At 39.8% G+C, this 17862-nt stretch overlaps 1 protein-coding gene across 1 annotated transcript in view; it reads right to left on the reverse strand.

Moving 5' to 3' along the window:
* LOC128660487 (mucin-12) overlaps positions 1 to 17862 on the reverse strand; it is a 770239-nt gene that overhangs the window by 642762 nt on the left and 109615 nt on the right. Inside the window, exons 6-7 of the mRNA XM_053714362.1 lie at positions 9503 to 9577; positions 6987 to 7117 (exon numbers count right to left, since the gene is read on the reverse strand). Of these exons, the coding sequence (XP_053570337.1) occupies positions 6987 to 7115 (129 nt within the window). The 5' untranslated portion in view covers positions 7116 to 7117; positions 9503 to 9577. The remainder of the gene's footprint in view (positions 1 to 6986; positions 7118 to 9502; positions 9578 to 17862) is intronic.

The raw sequence follows: 17862 nt of genomic DNA on the forward strand, positions 1-17862 counted from the left end.
TGGTAAAGAGCAAAGGATACCCACGGAGTGGGTTTGGAAAACAAACAGATTTCTGATATACGGTAGAGATATGTTAATGAAATGCTATTGATAAAAAGCGTATTTGGGGTAGTTAGTTAGTAACAGGCATAGAAAATATTTACTTACAGTGGCCCTTTAATATGTCCCGAAGTATATTGGGATCTACCTTTCCCCAGACCCTCAGGAGGTCTTTCGGGCCAATTACAAAGATCTAGAGAGCAGCTTAGTAGCAGACCTCTCCAGCTGGATAAATCTATTTCTTGGCTGGGGCGGATTAACGTCATAAAAATTAATATTCTACCCAGGCTTTTGTATCTATTGTAAATTATCCCTATACCTCTCCTAATAAACTACTTAAATAAAATTAAAAAAATCTTAGAACAATACATTTGGAGAGCGACATCTTAGAAACAACCAATGCAGGGATGACAGACTAGCTCAACATGAGACACAGACCCAAAGCTGCCTCATTACATCCACTACTTATAGATTTTTATTCTAACTGGGACAAAATCCTAAATACTTGGACTGCCAAATCCACTGTATTTTCCCCCCGACACCCATATGTAATAATCCCACACTTCCATGGAATATTGCAAAACTAACACATATAAAAGACAGGACACTCTCTACCCTCATAAAAGAAACCAAGCTCAAACCACTCAGAGAATTAAAAGAAACCATACCTAATATCCACACGAACTGGTTCTCCTAAAACCAGATAACACACTTCATAAACACTCATCAATATAAATGCCATTTTACAAGACAGGCGACACCCTTTGAAAATCTATATCTACGGGAATCTCTTACATCACATGCCATATAGACACTATATAAACTCTTATTATTAGAAGATAAACACTCCCTACCCTCCTATGTTAAAGCATGGGAAAGGGAACTTTGCACAAATATCTCACCCCAAGAATGGTAGAAGGCCTTTTTGGTCACCAAAAAAAGCATCTCTCTCTGCCAGAATACAGGAATCCAGCTACAAATTTCTCTCCAGGTGGTACCTTACACCTAGCAGATTACAAAACATATATGAATCCGCCACTGGGAAGTACTGGAGAGACTGTGGGGAAGAAGAAACTCTCTCACATTTTTGGTGGGATTGCCCCAAACTTGACACATTCTGGGTTGAGATCCTCACTCATATCACACGGACTGTAGATAAACCACTGGCAAACAACCCCAAAACTCTGCTATTCTTGTCACTTCCTATCATAGAAAACAAGCACATAAAGCCCTAATGTTAATCATGCTAAACAGCGCCAAATTACTAATACCGAAAATTGGAAATCACAAATAGCCCCAATGATAGCAGAATGGAAACAACAAGTAGATACACTGATACATTTGGAAAGATTTTATCACATGCAGAAAGGGACAGTTGACACACATGAGTACATGTTGGAAGCCTGGGTGCAATGTAGATCTCAAATCATATAGTCAACACCTACACCATCTCCACTCAGATCATGACCGAGGGGACTGTAGGAGAGGGAACGCAGGGGCTCTTTGCCACATTGACAAAGATAGTGAACATAGCTCTTAGACAGGTGCAATTTGGATTCCGCATTTCACCTCAATACTGGCACCCCAAATGTGGATGCTTAATCACCCAGGTAATCAGGTCTACATCCAATATAGAACCAGAGACCGGTTCCACCATTCTTACTCCATATATGAACTCCTCTTGTGTGCCAGGTAAACTGCCAAATTACCTGATTTGATCTTTGTTTAAAATAACTGTTTGTTGAAGATACTTTTTCTTTTCTCTCCCCCCTCCTATTTGTCACATTATACTATTTGACAAGAGTCATAGCAAGAGATGCACACTAGGAATGTCAAACTCGGCCTCTCTTGTGGTGAACACATATGGACTCTCAGCCATAACCTGTCAGTTTTAACTTGCCAGTATCACCTTGTTAACATTAACTAAATGTGTCAACGATCTCACCGATATTAAAAAAAGAAAAGAATCCTGAGGATTTAAGTGCCTACAGACCAATTTCGTTGCTTAATAACGATTATAAATTGCTCACACGTTTTATTGCACTAATACTTAAAAAAGTGTTGGGTACGTTAATCTATAAGGCTCAAGCGGGTTTCATGCCGGGGAGAAATCCAACAATGAATTTGAGGAAATTGCAGTTAATCATTGATTATTATTGGCAAAAATTGAATAGATAGAGAGTGCTACCCAAAACTGATATCGCTATTATAACAATAGATGCCGAAAAGGCATTTGATATGATCACGTGGGACCATCTCTTTACAGCAATTCAGAAATTTCGGACTACTGGTAATTTCCTCGAACTCATCCAGATCTTTTTTAAAAACCCAAATGCAAATATTTTAATAAATGGAAGTATCTCTCCTAATTGTTTGTTACAGAAAGGTACGAGGCAGGGCTGCCCCCTGTCCCCTTATTTATTTAACTTAGCAATTGAACCACTTGCTATCCATTTAAGGAAAGCGTTAGAGGGCATATGGTTAGGGAAAAAGAAAACTACGCTATTATACGCAGATGATTTGTTAATCTTTATAAGAGACTAAAAAAAAAACATATCTATCTTAACCCGAATCTTAAAACGTTTCAGCTCCTTATGCTATAAAGTGAATTTTTAGGATTCAAAAAAATAGAAATAGCCTTAAAAACTGTCCATTTAAAGAAACAAGGGAGGAAATTAAATATTTGGGGCTCAAATTTGCTAAAAATCCAAATGACTGGTACGAGCTAAATTATCCGGGTATCTTTGGAAAGATATTTAACGACTTCTCTAATTGGTCTAAATTTCCCCTATCATTATCAGGGAAAGTCAATCTGATTAAAATGATATCATTCCCTAAGGTACTATACTTATTACAACATTTACCATTATTTATCAAACGCAGAGATCTAGCAGAATTTAAGCAAAAGTGTGTGAAGTTTTTATGGGGCAAGAAACGGAGGTCCTTAGCCCATAAAAACATTATGTCTTTTAGGAAAGAGGGAGGTATGTCCTTTCCAGATATAAAATTATACAATGTAGTATTGTATGGGGAAAATTGTGATTGACAGAAACGCAATATTATACAACTCTAGGGCTAAAAGAGCAAATAGTCAATCCATACGCATTGAAAACCAATAACCACCAAAGCCATTATCAAAGTAGAAGTAGGAAGTACGATTACTGTTAAAAATGTGGTAGAAACCTGGCAAAGAATGGCAAAAACTTTACAAGCTAATCCAAATTGGTCCAAAAATCTTGAAATAGAAGGAAATCCTAATTTTGAACCAGCATTAAATTCCAAACTGTTTCAAAAATGGAAATAGAAAGGACTTGCATATATGGAACAGCTAAGAGAAGGAGATTCTAGAAATTGCAAGACCTTTCACGAATTAAAAATAGAGTTCAACTTATCTGACAAAGAATTTTTTGCCTATTTAAAGGTCCGTCATTTTTTTAACAAAAGAATCAAAGACCACACAGCTAGTAATCAGTGGACAGTACTATGACCAATTCTAAACATATATAAACAGGGAAATCATTCCAACTCCGTGTCTTATAAATTAGTTAAAACCTTCCAGGGTGCAAGGAATGTAAAAAGAATCGCCACCAAGTGGGACTGTTCAGTAGACACTATTCAAAAGAGTTTTCAACTTGCAGATAAAGCCACACTAGCAACCACATGAAGAGAATTCAACACTAAAATTATTAATAGGATGTATATTACACCGGCAGTAAAAGCAAATGGGATAAAGCGTTCATGGGTTCCCTCCACTGATGCTCATGCTCCCGCCCTCCTCCGTGCCTTCCATTCCTGTTTACCCAATACGCTTTTTGTCCTCCCGCGGTGAAGGGGTCGTTGAGGGGAGGGTACTGTCAGGGTTTCACCTTGCTTTGTTTGCTATTTACTGCTGGTTGCCATTTAACTTACCATTCTTACTGAATCTGCTGCAGAGTGTGTAACGCTGCTCACTCACCTAGACGCCCTCTTATGGCCAAACGGGTGAACATCATCAGTGTGAGACAGGTTGAAGTCCCAGAATTTTGATGTCACCACTTATTATTTAAAGGGCCTCTCTTCAGTATGCTTTTGCCCTTGCGTTTGCTCAGACTTTTTTTGTGAGTTCCTGTGTTCCAGTTCCTGTATTCATTGGCTTTGCTGACGTCTTTTCTGGTTCCTGATCCCAGGCTTGCTCCTGATTCTGCTATTCTCTGTGTTCCCGACTACTGCTCGTCTGACTACTCGCTTTGGCTCCTGACACTGCTCGTCTGACTACCAGCTCTGGTTTTGACTCCTGGCTTGTCGTTTTGCTTTTGGACTCTATTATATTTTGTTACTATTAATAAAGGTGTGATTATTTTTGAATTTCACGTCTCAATCTGATTCCTGGTACCCTGACACTTTATCAGTAAGTTGTGCTGTAGCACTATAGATCAGAAAGTGTGAAAAGCAGAATAAGAAATACCAAGTTATTAAAGAGGTGAATACACTTGTAATGCCCTGCATTAATATACTATGCAGAGAATAAATTAGGCAAATGCATGTATTTTATGTTGTAAAACAGTAAGGTAAACTGCTTCATACTGTGTTGCATTAGTGTGGTTTCGAAAGTGTTAATAAAAGGTTTATTTGTTGCATTATACAGAGGGTCAGCATGCAGAGGGCATTGGAAGTTCTGTGGAAAACCTTAACCTGCCATAGATGTCTATGAATTATATAAATACGCAGGATACAGCACATGCGCTGCTCAGCCATATATAAACAGAGTATACAGCAATCTGAGTAACTCAGGGATAAACATATGCTTGATTAGCTTTTTCATAAATTGTCTGTCAGCAAGACATTAAATAAATACCCAACACAAACCCCCTCTTCTCCTGACAGAGAGAAATTGCACTTAAACATAAATGTACCCCCTCTGGCAAAAATATTGCGTAGAAATCTGCCTTAGCAAGATGGCCACCAACATAAAGGAGAAGAGGCTAAGGAAAGCGTGCAAAAATGCAAGTAAATGGCGGGAGTAGGTATTAACCCCCTAAAGCAGTGCAGTAGGCGCCTGAAAAAATAACTGTGCCAGGATGAGAATTAAAACAAATGTTCTCCCTCTGGAACCCAGCTAGGCAAGACTCTCACTGCTAAGGGAGGTACACCTTAAGAGGGCAACATTTTTAAAGTGGCAACAGTGAAAAAAATAAAATAAATTAAATAGCTTAAAATTAGAATAATAGATACTTATCGCAAACTGCAGCTGTAAACCTAACACGTGTCAGCTAAGCTGTATACTACATAGTGTGCCGACTAATAACAAGGGCTGTGTAAGGTAGCAGGTACTTACCCAGTAGCTGCCCACTCCACTGATTTTACTTACCATGCTGCAGAATGAGTATTCAGTAGAGAACCCATCCATTACTGTAACTTACAGGAGGAGGATATCTTGCTGTCCAAGCATATCTTGCTGTCCAAGCAGGAGGAGGATAAAGTAACTATCCCAGCAACAACCATGGCAAGGTCGTGATCACTCCATTGAGAAGGAATACATTGCACAGTCCATCTCCTCCAGAAACTATCTATTAAGGGAAAATTTGGGATCAATACCCTTGAGACTTCAATAAATCCTTAACACCTCTATCCTTGCCTTCTCCTTGACAAGGCAAACAACTACTGGAAGGAAAAAGGAAGTAGGAGGGATACTAAAGCTTTGATGTGAAGTTTCTTTGCCGCCTCCTGGTGGCTAGGAGTTGAATTCCCACAAAAAAAGGATTTTCATGGACTATCACCACCTTAGAAAGAAAAGGATTAGAGAAGAAGAGGGGGGGGGGGGGGAAGTAGGATTTATACGTTAACTGGCCAATTCCGATCCACACAACATGCCATTGGTAACCTACAAGAATTGTTAGACAAGCAACTCTACTACTGCGCATCTTCCATCATACTCCCGCATTTTGAATAGCTCCCGTGAAAGTTTTCTTTTTCTGAAAAAAGTTAATTCTTCTTACATCACTAGATCGGCTATTTTATGGATACATTCTGACATTGAAGGGAAATGATCAGATTTCCAATTGTAAGCAATAAATGTGCACTATTCAGAATTATTTGCACAACATTCATTCTTACTTTACAAAAAAAATTGGGTTTGTAGTTTAGTAGAGCAGTTAAAGGAAACAAAACAAAGGTACCTCCAAGAAAGTTATAGAAAGCAGAATCCACAGCCTGCTAAAAATGATTAAAGAGTTTACATTGCCACCATATATGCAACATTGTACCACTTGAACCACAGCCCCTCCAGCACTTATGGTTTGCATTATGATAAATACGTTTGATGCGGACTGGAGTCAGATGCCATCCAAACAACTTATGGTTCAACTCTAACAACTGGAAGGAGGAAGAAGATTTACGGGTATTGAAGAATATCTTCTTCCATTCTTGCGTAGCTATAGATATTCCTAGCTCTGACTGCCAGTAACCTGTGTATCTCTGTAAATCTGAGAGTTGAGGCTCCTCCAGGAGCCTTCTGGCTATTAAATGGACACTATTACCCAAACATTTTCTTTCATGATTAAGGTAGAGAATACAATTTTAAACAACATTCCAATTTACTTCTATTACCTAATTTGCTTCATTCTTTAGATATACCTTAATGAAGAAATAGCAATGCACACGGTGAACCAATCACAGGAGGCATCTATGTGCAGTTACCAATCAGCAGCTACTAAGCATATCTAGATATGCTTTTCAGCAAAGAATATCAAGAGAATGAAGCAAATTAGATAATAGAAGTAAATTAGAAAGTTGTTTATAATTGTATGATCTTTCTAAATCATGAAAGAAAAAATTTGGGTTTCATGTCCCTTTAACAGTGTACATCAGTTTAATGTACTTTTAACCAAAGCATCTCAGAATTCCATTAACAGTTACTAGATGTTAAACACTACAACACAGACCGCAAAGTTAACACAGCGGCAACTTACCATGTATTTCTTTAAATGTTCAAAGCTGTTGACATGACCAAAAGAATTCAGAGAAGTCTCTCTGCATAAATCGCATTCATGAAAAGCTCTACCCAACGAGTCCAAAGGCAATCTATGTAGGTACTCCATTCCTAATCAAACAATGTTAAAAAATAAATAATGAAAACAATGGCACCAAACAATTTTTTATGCATATGGCACATTCACAAAAGTTAAAAAACAGGCCATGTTACATTCAAATATATAGTTATAAAAGTATAAATATATGAATACAATAAGAGCTATACTTTAAGGGGCATAATAGTGCAATAATGCAATGCTCTAATGCATTTGAATATATTATTATTATAGCACTTTAATGTGTTGACCTCTAGAAATATTGTCCCCTCATTTTACTCGGTTTAAAAAAAAAAATGAAATCTGTAAGGACTGGGTGAAGTAAATGTTAAGCGACATTAAAAAAACAAAAACATGCTAGGTAGAATGACCGACCATGAACAAAGATTAGCCTTTAAAGGGACAGTAAGCGTGCAGAATTATAACATTATTTTAGCGGCAACTTCATAAAATTACAAGTATTGACAGTTTTTTTTAGTCTAAAGTTGGACTCCGCTCCAGGATCTACTGAGCAGGTCTTGGATTTTCAAAGCGCTATTCGCGGGTGTGCTGGCTAGTCACAGCACGCCAGCGAATAGCGCTTTGAAAATTCAACACCCGTTCAGTAGATCCTGTAGCAGTCCAACTTTAGACTAAAAAAAACTGGCAATACTTGTAATTTATGAAGATACTGCTAAAATAATGTTATATAATTCTGCACTATGTGCAGAACTATATAACATTATTCTGTACGTTTACTGTCCCTTTAATTGTTTAAACAAGCCATGTTGTAACCTTGGTTTCCTTCTCTGCAGAGGCCAATTAGGGACAGTTATAATTACACATTTCTATTACAGTTTTAAAGTGTTTATTGTTCCTTTAATTCTCATCCAGACATAACTAAAATGCCTACTAAGGCACTGGCAAACAAGAGGCTGGAACTGTCAAAAGCTCAGAAAGGGTATAAAACGTATGGAAGGTAAGGTTATGCATCACCATTTTTTTTTTAAAAGCCTTGGTTCACAAACAAACAATGTGATAACATTACAAAAAGATACCCCCAGTGCAAAATTCATGTCAATCAAACACTATATTCAATAGTTTTTCTCTGTGCTTCTGGATTTTTTTTGTCATTGCATATGTAAAGGGTTGACAAAATTATTTTAACCCCTTAAGGACCAGCGACGTACCCTGTATGTCGCTTGCCTTTTTTTGGGACTTGATTGTTTTATAGCGCGGTCTTGCCACCACAAAGCCTGCTGGAGGGAGTGCATTAATAGTGTGTTCTTGCTAGACTTGTGCTATTATGTCCTGAAAAAAACCTTAACGACCAGTGACATACAGGGTACATTGTGGTCATTAAGGGGTTAAACTAAGGAGCCACCCAGAATACTGAGGAACCAGCCACACAAATATTTAGAAGTTATGGAATAATCTTAAAAAAAAAAAGATGTATGCAGAAGAATACAAAAAGTTGGGGGCCAGAACTTTTAAAACTTTTTAGGAACCACAAGTCTCTGAATATTTAAAGCCTGTTGTATGTACACTGCGTACTGGTGTACAGTAATATTCACACCTGCAACTCGTCTTTTGTAAGCCAGATCATGTCATGAGCAAAACCAACAACATCAACTGATTCCTTATCTACACACGACACCAGCAGACCCCCTTCATAGTTTTTGTTTTTTGTTTTTTAATTGGACCCATTGTGCCTTACTTGTTTTTAAATTGTCAATAAAGTTTTTCCATTTATTTTTTTTACACACTGTTTTGAGACTGTGGAAGTTTTGTGTACAGGTATACCTCACTTTACAGTGCTTCACTTTACAGCGTTTCGCTAATACAGCGCTTTGTGAGCTGAAGTTCATCCTCCAGTGATTTTGAAACAGTGCTGTAATCATCTTGAGATTGCGAGAAAAGTGACTGGCACCATTTTGCTATGATTAGTTCACTCTGTTTACAGCATTACAGTGCAATCTGCGTCTCAGTGCTATAGTCTGCTACAGTAATTGTCACTATTTTACAGGTACAGTATTTAATACTGTGCTGTGCTAGTGTTAAGCTAAACCTAGCACTATTGCACCCCTAATATATGTTAGTTCAAACATGTTTTCAAGTTTTTAAACACACTGACAAGTGAAAAGAAAGCTAAAACTGCCTTGTTTCACTTTAAGGTGGTTTTCACTTTACAGCAGGGCTCCGGTCCCTAACCCGCTGTATGAGCAGGGTATACATGTACATGGTTGAGCTAGCTATCTGATAGAGCATGGCATTTTAAAAGAGATTTCATTTTGCTTCTATAAAGTTTACTTTGGTCATCCATAAAATTAACATTATTATAAATTATCTGTATACCGTTCATATTAATAAAAACACATAACTCCTCTCTACATAATAAATCTAATAATCTGGGTACTTACCTATTCTAACTACATAATTGTCCTGCTTTTTTAATTTAGGTAGAAGTGGAGTTTTTTGAACAGGTCCTGGATTACCTAGAATCAAAAAGACATCAGTAATACACTAATTACATTAAATGCGTTAACAATCATAACGCAAAATATATTGTTACACCATTTCCGTCTGAGGAACATATATTCATTGTGATGCAAATACATTTTAGTACTTAATATGTGCCAATGTCAGTGTTTTTTAAAAAAAGGTAATGCAATCAAATGAAAGGGATATGAAAGAAAAAAAAATCATGTATATGAAAGAAAAATGCTAAATATATTTACCCGGGGAAGAAAATGGTTTAGCGCAGATTAAAAGGTACCAGAAACCGCAATGTTTTCTTCTTTCATAATTAAGATAGAGCATGCAGTTCTAAACAACTTTATAATTTACTTCCAGTATCAAATTTGCTTCGTTCTCTTGGTATCTTTTGTTGAAAACCGGGAACGCTCAGGAGTGTGTTTGGAGCATTACAAAGCAGCAGTTTTGAAAGAATGTTATCCATTTGCAAGAGCACTAGATGGCAGCACTATTCCCTGCCACATAGTGCTGCAGCCTACCTAGGTATCTTTCCTAACTAAGAATATAATGGGAACAAAGAAAATTTGATCACTGAAGTAAATTAGAAACAATTTTTTTTTAAATTGAGTTTTGGTTTTCATATCCCATTTATGAAACACTAAGTGAAAATTTTGCATAAATCCTTACTAGGCACAGATCTAGACCTATGAAACAGGACATAGAAAAATTGTATTCAGGTATTTTTATTAAAGAAAGAAAAAATATCAAAATGTATGCTTTCCTGATAAATTTCTTTCTTTCCGGGCATAGCGAGTCCAGGAAACATTCTAATTTCTAGTGATATATTCACTCCTGGCAAGCAGGAGGCGGCAAAGAGCACCCCAGCAAAGCTGTTAAAGGGACACTGAACCCAAATTTTCTCTTGTTAAGTGTATCCAGTCCATGGATCATCCATTACTTGTGGGATATTCTCCTTCCCAACAGGAAGTTGCAAGAGGATCACCCACAGCAGAGCTGCTATATAGCTCCTCCCCTCACTGCCATATCCAGTCATTCTCTTGCAACTCTCAACTAAGATGGAGGTCGTAAGAGGACGGTGTTGTTTTATACTTAGTTTATTTCTTCAATCAAAAGTTTGTTATTTTTAAATGGTACCGGAGTGTACTGTTTATCTCAGGCAGTATTTAGAAGAAGAATCTGCCTGTGTTTTCTATGATCTTAGCAGAAGTAACTAAGATCCTTTGCTGTTCTCACATATTCTGAGGAGTGAGGTAACTTCAGAGGGGGAATAGCGTGCAGGTTTTCCTGTAATAAGGTATGTGCAGTTAAAATATTTTTCTAGGGATGGAATTTGCTAGAAAATGCTGCTGATACCAAAGTAATGTAAGTAAAGCCTTAAATGCAGTGATAGCGACTGGTATCAGGCTTATTAATAGAGATACATACTCTTATAAAAGTGTATTTTAAAACGTTTGCTGGCATGTTTAATCGTTTTTTACATATGTTTGGTGATAAAAATTATTGGGGCCTAGTTTTTTCCACATGGCTGGCTTGAATTTTGCCTAGAAACAGTTTCCTGAGGCTTCCCACTGTTGTCATATGAGTGGGAGGGGCCTATTTTGGCGTTTTTTTTGCACAGCAAAAATTACAGACACAGACATCCAGCTTCTTCCTGCATGATCCAGGACTTCTCTGAAGGGCTCAAAAGGCTTCAAAAGTCGTATTGAGGGAGGTAAAAAGCCACAGTAGAGCTGTGGCAGTTGTTGGGACTGTTTAAAAAACGTTTTTGTCATTTGTTATTCATCCATTTGCAATTGGGTGCAATGCTCTGCTAACTTATTACATACACTGTAAAAATTTTGTTAGTGTAACTGCCTTTTTTCACTGTTATTTCAAATTTTGGGAAAATTTGTGTTTCTTAAAGGCACAGTAACGTTTTTTATATTGCTTGTAAACTTGTTTTAAAGTGTTTTCCAAGCTTGCAAGTCTCATTGCTAGTCTGTTTAAACATGTCTGACACAGAGGAACCTACTTGTTCATTATGTTTGAAAGCCATGGTGGAGCCCCATAGGAGAATGTGTACTAAATGTATTGATTTCACCTTAAACAGTAAAGATCAGTCTTTATCTATAAAAGAATTATCACCAGAGGGTTCTGTCGAGGGGGAAGTTATGCCGACTAACTCTCCCCACGTGTCAGACCCTTCGCCTCCCGCTCAGGGGACGCACGCTAATATGGCGCCAATTACATCAGGGACGCCCATAGCGATTACCTTGCAGGACATGGCTGCAATCATGAATAATACCCTGTCAGAGGTATTATCTAGATTGCCTGAATTAAGAGGCAAGCGCGATAGCTCTGGGGTTAGGAGAGATACAGAGCGCGCAAATGCTGTTAGAGCCATGTCTGATACTGCGTCACAGTATGCAGAACATTAGGACGGAGAGCTTCAGTCTGTGGGTGACATCCCTGATTCAGAGATTTCTAATTTTAAATTTAAGCTTGAGAACCTCCGTGTATTGCTTGGGGAGGTATTAGCTGCTCTGAATGACTGTAACACAGTTGCAATTCCAGAGAAATTGTGTATGCTGGATAGATACTATGCGGTGCCGGTGTGTACTAACGTTTTTCCTATACCTAAAAGGCTTACAGAAATTATTAGCCAGGAGTGGGATAGACCCGGTGTGCCCTTTTCCCCACCTCCTATATTTAGAAAAATGTTTCCAATAGACGCCACTACATGGACTTATGGCAGACGGTCCCTAAGGTGGAGGGAGCAGTTTCTACTTTAGCAAAGCGTACCACTATCCCGGTTGAGGACAGTTGTGCTTTTTCAGATCCAATGGATAAAAAATTGGAGGGTTACCTTAAGAAAATGTTTATTCAACAAGGTTTTATTTTACAGCCCCTTGCATGCATTGCGCCCGTCACTGCTGCGGCGGCATTCTGGTTTGAGGCCCTGGAAGAGGCCATCCAGACAGCTCCATTGAATGAAATTATTGACAAGCTTAGAATGCTTAAGCTAGCTAACTCATTTGTTTCTGATGCCATTGTTGATTTGACTAAACTAACGGCTAAGAATTCCGGATTCGCCATCCAGGCGCGTAGGGCGCTATGGCTTAAATCCTGGTCAGCTGACGTGACTTCAAAGTCTAAATTCCTCAACATTCCTTTCAAGGGGCAGACCTTATTCGGGCCTGGCTTGAAGGAAATTATTGCTGACATTACTGGAGGCAAGGGTCATACCCTTCCCCAGGACAGGGCCAAATCAAAGGCCAAACAGTCTAATTTTCGTGCCTTTCGAAATTTCAAGGCAGTAGCAGCATCAACTTCCTCCGCTTCAAAACAAGAGGGAACTGTTGCTCATTCCAGACAGGCCTGGAAACCTAACCAGTCCTGGAACAAGGGCAAGCAGGCCACAAAGCCTGCTGCTGCCCCCAAGACAGCATGAAGGAATGGCCCCCTATCCGGAAACGGATCTAGTGGGGGGCAGACTTTCTCTCTTCGCCCAGGCGTGGGCAAGAGATGTTCAGGATCCCTGGGCGTTAGAGATCATATCTCAGGGATATCTTCTGGACTTCAAAGCTTCTCCTCCACAAGGGAGATTTCATCTTTCAAGGTTATCAGCAAACCAGATAAAGAAAGAGGCATTCCTAAGCTGTGTGCAAGACCTCCTAGTAATGGGAGTGATCCATCCAGTTCCGCGGACTGAACAAGGACAGGGATTTTATTCAAATCTGTTTGTGGTTCCCAAGAAAGAGGGAACCTTCAGACCAATCTTGGATCTAAAGATCTTAAACAAATTCCTCAGAGTTCCATCATTCAAAATGGAAACTATTCGGACCATCCTACCCATGATCCAAGAGGGTCAGTACATGACCACAGTGGACTTAAAGGATGCCTACCTTCACATACCGATTCACAAAGATCATCATCGGTTCCTAAGGTTTGCCTTTCTAGACAGGCATTACCAATTTGTAGCTCTTCCCTTCGGGTTGGCCACTGCCCCAAGAATTTTTACAAAGGTTCTGGGCTCACTTCTGGCGGTTCTAAGACCGCGAGGCATAGCGGTGGCTCCGTATCTAGACGACATCCTGATACAGGCGTCAAGCTTTCAAATTGCCAAGTCTCATACAGAGATAGTTCTGGCATTTCTGAGGTCGCATGGGTGGAAAGTGAACATGGAAAAGAGTTCTCTATCATCTCCTTCCTAGGGACTCTTATAGATTCTGTAGAGATGAAAATTTACCTGACGGAGTCCAGGTTATAAAAACTTCTAAATGCTTGCCGTGTCCTTTATTCCATTCCACGCCCGTCAGTGGCTCAGTGCATGGAAGTAATCGGCTTAATGGTAGCGGCAATGGACATAGTGCCATTTGCGCGCCTGCATCTCAGACCGCTGCAATTATGCATGCTAAGTCAGTGGAATGGGGATTACTCAGATTTGTCCCCTCTACTAAATCTGGATCAAGAGACCAGAGATTCTCTTCTATGGTGGCTTTCTCGGGTCCATCTGTCCAAGGGTATGACCTTTCGTAGGCCAGATTGGACGATTGTAACAACAGATGCCAGCCTTCTAGGTTGGGGCGCAGTCTGGAACTCCCTGAAGGCTCAGGAATCGTGGACTCAGGAGGAGAAACTCCTCCCAATAAATATTCTGGAGTTAAGAGCAATATTCAATGCTCTTCTAGCTTGGCCTCAGTTAGCAACACTGAGGTTCATCAGATTTCAGTCGGACAACATCACGACTGTGGCTTACATCAACCATCAAGGGGGAACCAGGAGTTCCCTAGCGATGTTAGAAGTCTCAAAGATAATTCGCTGGGCAGAGTCTCACTCTTGCCACCTGTCAGCGATCCACATCCCAGGCGTAGAGAACTGGGAGGCGGATATTCTAAGTCGTCAGACTTTTCATCCGGGGGAGTGGGAACTCCATCCGGAGGTGTTTGCTCAACTGGTCCATCGTTGGGGCAAACCAGAACTGGATCTCATGGCGTCTCGCCAGAACGCCAAGCTTCCTTGTTACGGATCCAGGTCCAGGGACCCGGGAGCAACGCTGATAGATGCTCTAGCAGCTGCTTGGTTCTTCAACCTGGCCTATGTGTTTCCACCGTTTCCTCTGCTCCCTCGACTGATTGCCAAAATCAAACAGGAGAGAGCATCGGTGATTCTGATAGCGCCTGCGTGGCCACGCAGGACCTGGTATGCAGACCTAGTGGACATGTCATCTCTTCCACCATGGACTCTGCCTCTGAGGCAGGACCTTCTAATACAAGGTCCTTTCAATCATCCAAATCTAATTTCTCTGAGACTGACTGCATGGAGATTGAACGCTTGATTCTATCAAGGCGTGGCTTCTCCGAGTCAGTCATTGATACCTTAATACGGGCTCGGAAGCCTGTCACCAGGAAAATCTACCATAAGATATGGCGTAAATATCTTTATTGGTGTGAATCCAAGAGTTACTCATGGAGTAAGGTTAGGATTCCTAGGATATTGTACTTTCTCCAAGAGGGTTTGGACAAAGGCTTATCAGCTAGTTCTTTAAAAGGACAGATCTCTGCTCTGTCTATTCTTTTGCACAAGCGTCTGGCAGAAGTTCCAGACGTCCAGGCATTTTGTCAGGCTTTGGTTAGGATTAAGCCTGTGTTTAAAACTGTTGCTCCCCCGTGGAGCTTAAACTTGGTTCTTAAAGTTCTTCAGGGAGTTCCGTTTGAACCCCTTCATTCCATTGATATTAAACTTTTATCTTGGAAAGTTCTGTTTTTGATGGCTATTTCCTCGGCTCGAAGAGTCTCTGAGTTATCTGCCTTACATTGTGATTCTCCTTATCTGATTTTTCATTCAGACAAGGTAGTTCTGCGTACCAAACCTGGGTTCTTACCTAAGGTGGTTTCTAACAGGAATATCAATCAAGAGATTTTTGTTCCATCATTGTGTCCTAATCCTTCTTCAAAGAAGGAACGTCTTTTGCATAATCTGGACGTAGTCCGTGCCTTGAAGTTTTACTTACAGGCTACTATAGATTTTCGTCAAACATCTGCCCTGTTTGTCGTTTACTCTGGACAGAGGAGAGGTCAAAAAGCTTCGACAACCTCTCTCTCCTTTTGGCTTCGGAGCATAATACGCTTAGCCTATGAGACTACTGGACAGCAGCCCCCTGAAAGAATTACAGCTCATTCTACTAGAGCTGTAGCTTCCACCTGGGCCTTTGAAAATGAGGACTCTGTTGAACAGATTTGCAAGGCTGCGACTTGGTCTTCGCTTCACACCTTTTCAAAATTTTACAAATTTGACACTTTTGCTTCTTCGGAGGCTGTTTTTGGGAGAAAGGTTCTACAGGCAGTGGTTCCTTCCGTTTAAGTTCCTGCCTTGTCCCTCCCATCATCCGTGTACTTTAGCTTTGGTATTGGTATCCCACAAGTAATGGATGATCCGTGGACTGGATACACAAGAGAAAACATAATTTATGCTTACCTGATAAATTTATTTCTCTTGTAGTGTATCCAGTCCACGGCCCGCCCTGTCCTTTTAAGGCAGGTCTAAATTTTAATTAAACTACAGTCACCACTGCACCCTATGGTTTCTCCTTTCTCGTCTTGTTTCGGTCGAATGACTGGATATGGCAGTGAGGGGAGGAGCTATATAGCAGCTCTGCTGTGGGTGATCCTCTTGCAACTTCCTGTTGGGAAGGAGAATATCCCACAAGTAATGGATGATCCGTGGACTGGATACACTACAAGAGAAATAAATTTATCAGGTAAGCATAAATTATGTTTTTTCTTTTGTGATTCAGATAGAGCATGAAATTTTAACCAACTTTCTAATTCACTCCTATTATCAAATTTTATTCATTCTCTTGGTATCTTTATTTGAAATGCAAGAATGTAAAGTTTAGATGCCGGCCCATTTTTGGTGAACAACCTGGGTTGTTCTTGCTGATTGGTGGATAAATTCATATACCAATAAAAAATACTGTCCAGAGTCTGAACCAAAAAAAAGAACTAAGAAAAATTGATAATAGAAGTAAATTAGAAAGTTGCTTAAAATTACATGCTCTATCTGAATCACAAAAGAAAAAATTTGGGTTCAGTGTCCCTTTTAGTATCACTTCCCTTACCCATAACACCCAGTCATTCGGCCGAAGGGAACGGACGAAGTAACTCAAGGATATAGAGGTTTGTACAAAAAAAACTGTCATCTAAATTTAAACAAGGGTGGGTGGTGGACTCTCTATGCCCGGAAAGAAAGAAATTGATCAAGTAAGCATACATTTTGTTTTCTTTCCTATGGCATAGAGAGTCCACAAAACATTCTAATTACTAGTGGGAACCCATAGCCAAACTAGAGAACACAGAATGAATAGGGAGGGAAAACAAGACAGGCCGACCTAAACTGAAGGCACCACCGCTTGAAGAACCTTTCTCCTAGAAAAAAGCCTCAGCTGAGGCAAATGTATCAAATTTGTAGAATTTTGAAAAAAGTGTGTAGAGAGGACTAAGCCTTACAGATTTGCTCCACAGATGCTTCATTTTTGAAAGCCCATGAAGATGAAACCGCTCTAATGGAATGAGCCGTAATTCTCTCAGGAGGCTGCTGTCCAGGTGTCTCAAAAGCTAACCGGATAACACTTCTCAACCAAAGAGAAATAGGTAGAAGTGGCCTTCTGACCCCTACACATACCAGAGAAAACAACAAACAGGGCAGAAGTCTGACGATACTCTTTAGTTGCTTAAAAAAAAAATTTAAGAGCACGCACAACATCCAAGATAATGAAAAGACATTATTTCTGGGAAGAAGAAACAACAATTTCCTGATTAATATTGCGATCTGACACTACCTTAGGGAGAAATCCTAGCTTAGGACCGCCTTAGCACCTTGAAAAATAAGGTAAGGGGAATCACACTGCAAAGCCGAAAGTTCGGAAACTCTGCGAGCAGAAGAAATAGCAATAAAAAACAAAACCTTACAATATAGAAAACATAAATTATGCTTACCTGATAAATTAATTTCCATAGAGGGGAGGAGAGTCCACGGCTTCATTCATTACTGTTGGGAATTATGAACCTGGCCATCAGGAGGAGGCAAAGACACCCCAGCCAAAGGCTTAAATACATCCCCCACTTCCCTCATCCCCCAGTCATTCTGTCGAGGGAACAAGGAACACTGAATGAACCGGGAGGGAAAAGGCAGACCCTAATCTGAGGGCACCACAGCATGCAAAACCTTTCGCACAAAAACAGCTTCTGCAGAAGCAAAAACGTCAAATTTGTAAAATTTTGTAAAAGTGTGTAAGGAGGACCAG

The sequence above is a fragment of the Bombina bombina genome, chromosome 5, assembly GCF_027579735.1.
Source record: "Bombina bombina isolate aBomBom1 chromosome 5, aBomBom1.pri, whole genome shotgun sequence".
Lineage (NCBI taxonomy): Eukaryota > Metazoa > Chordata > Amphibia > Anura > Bombinatoridae > Bombina > Bombina bombina.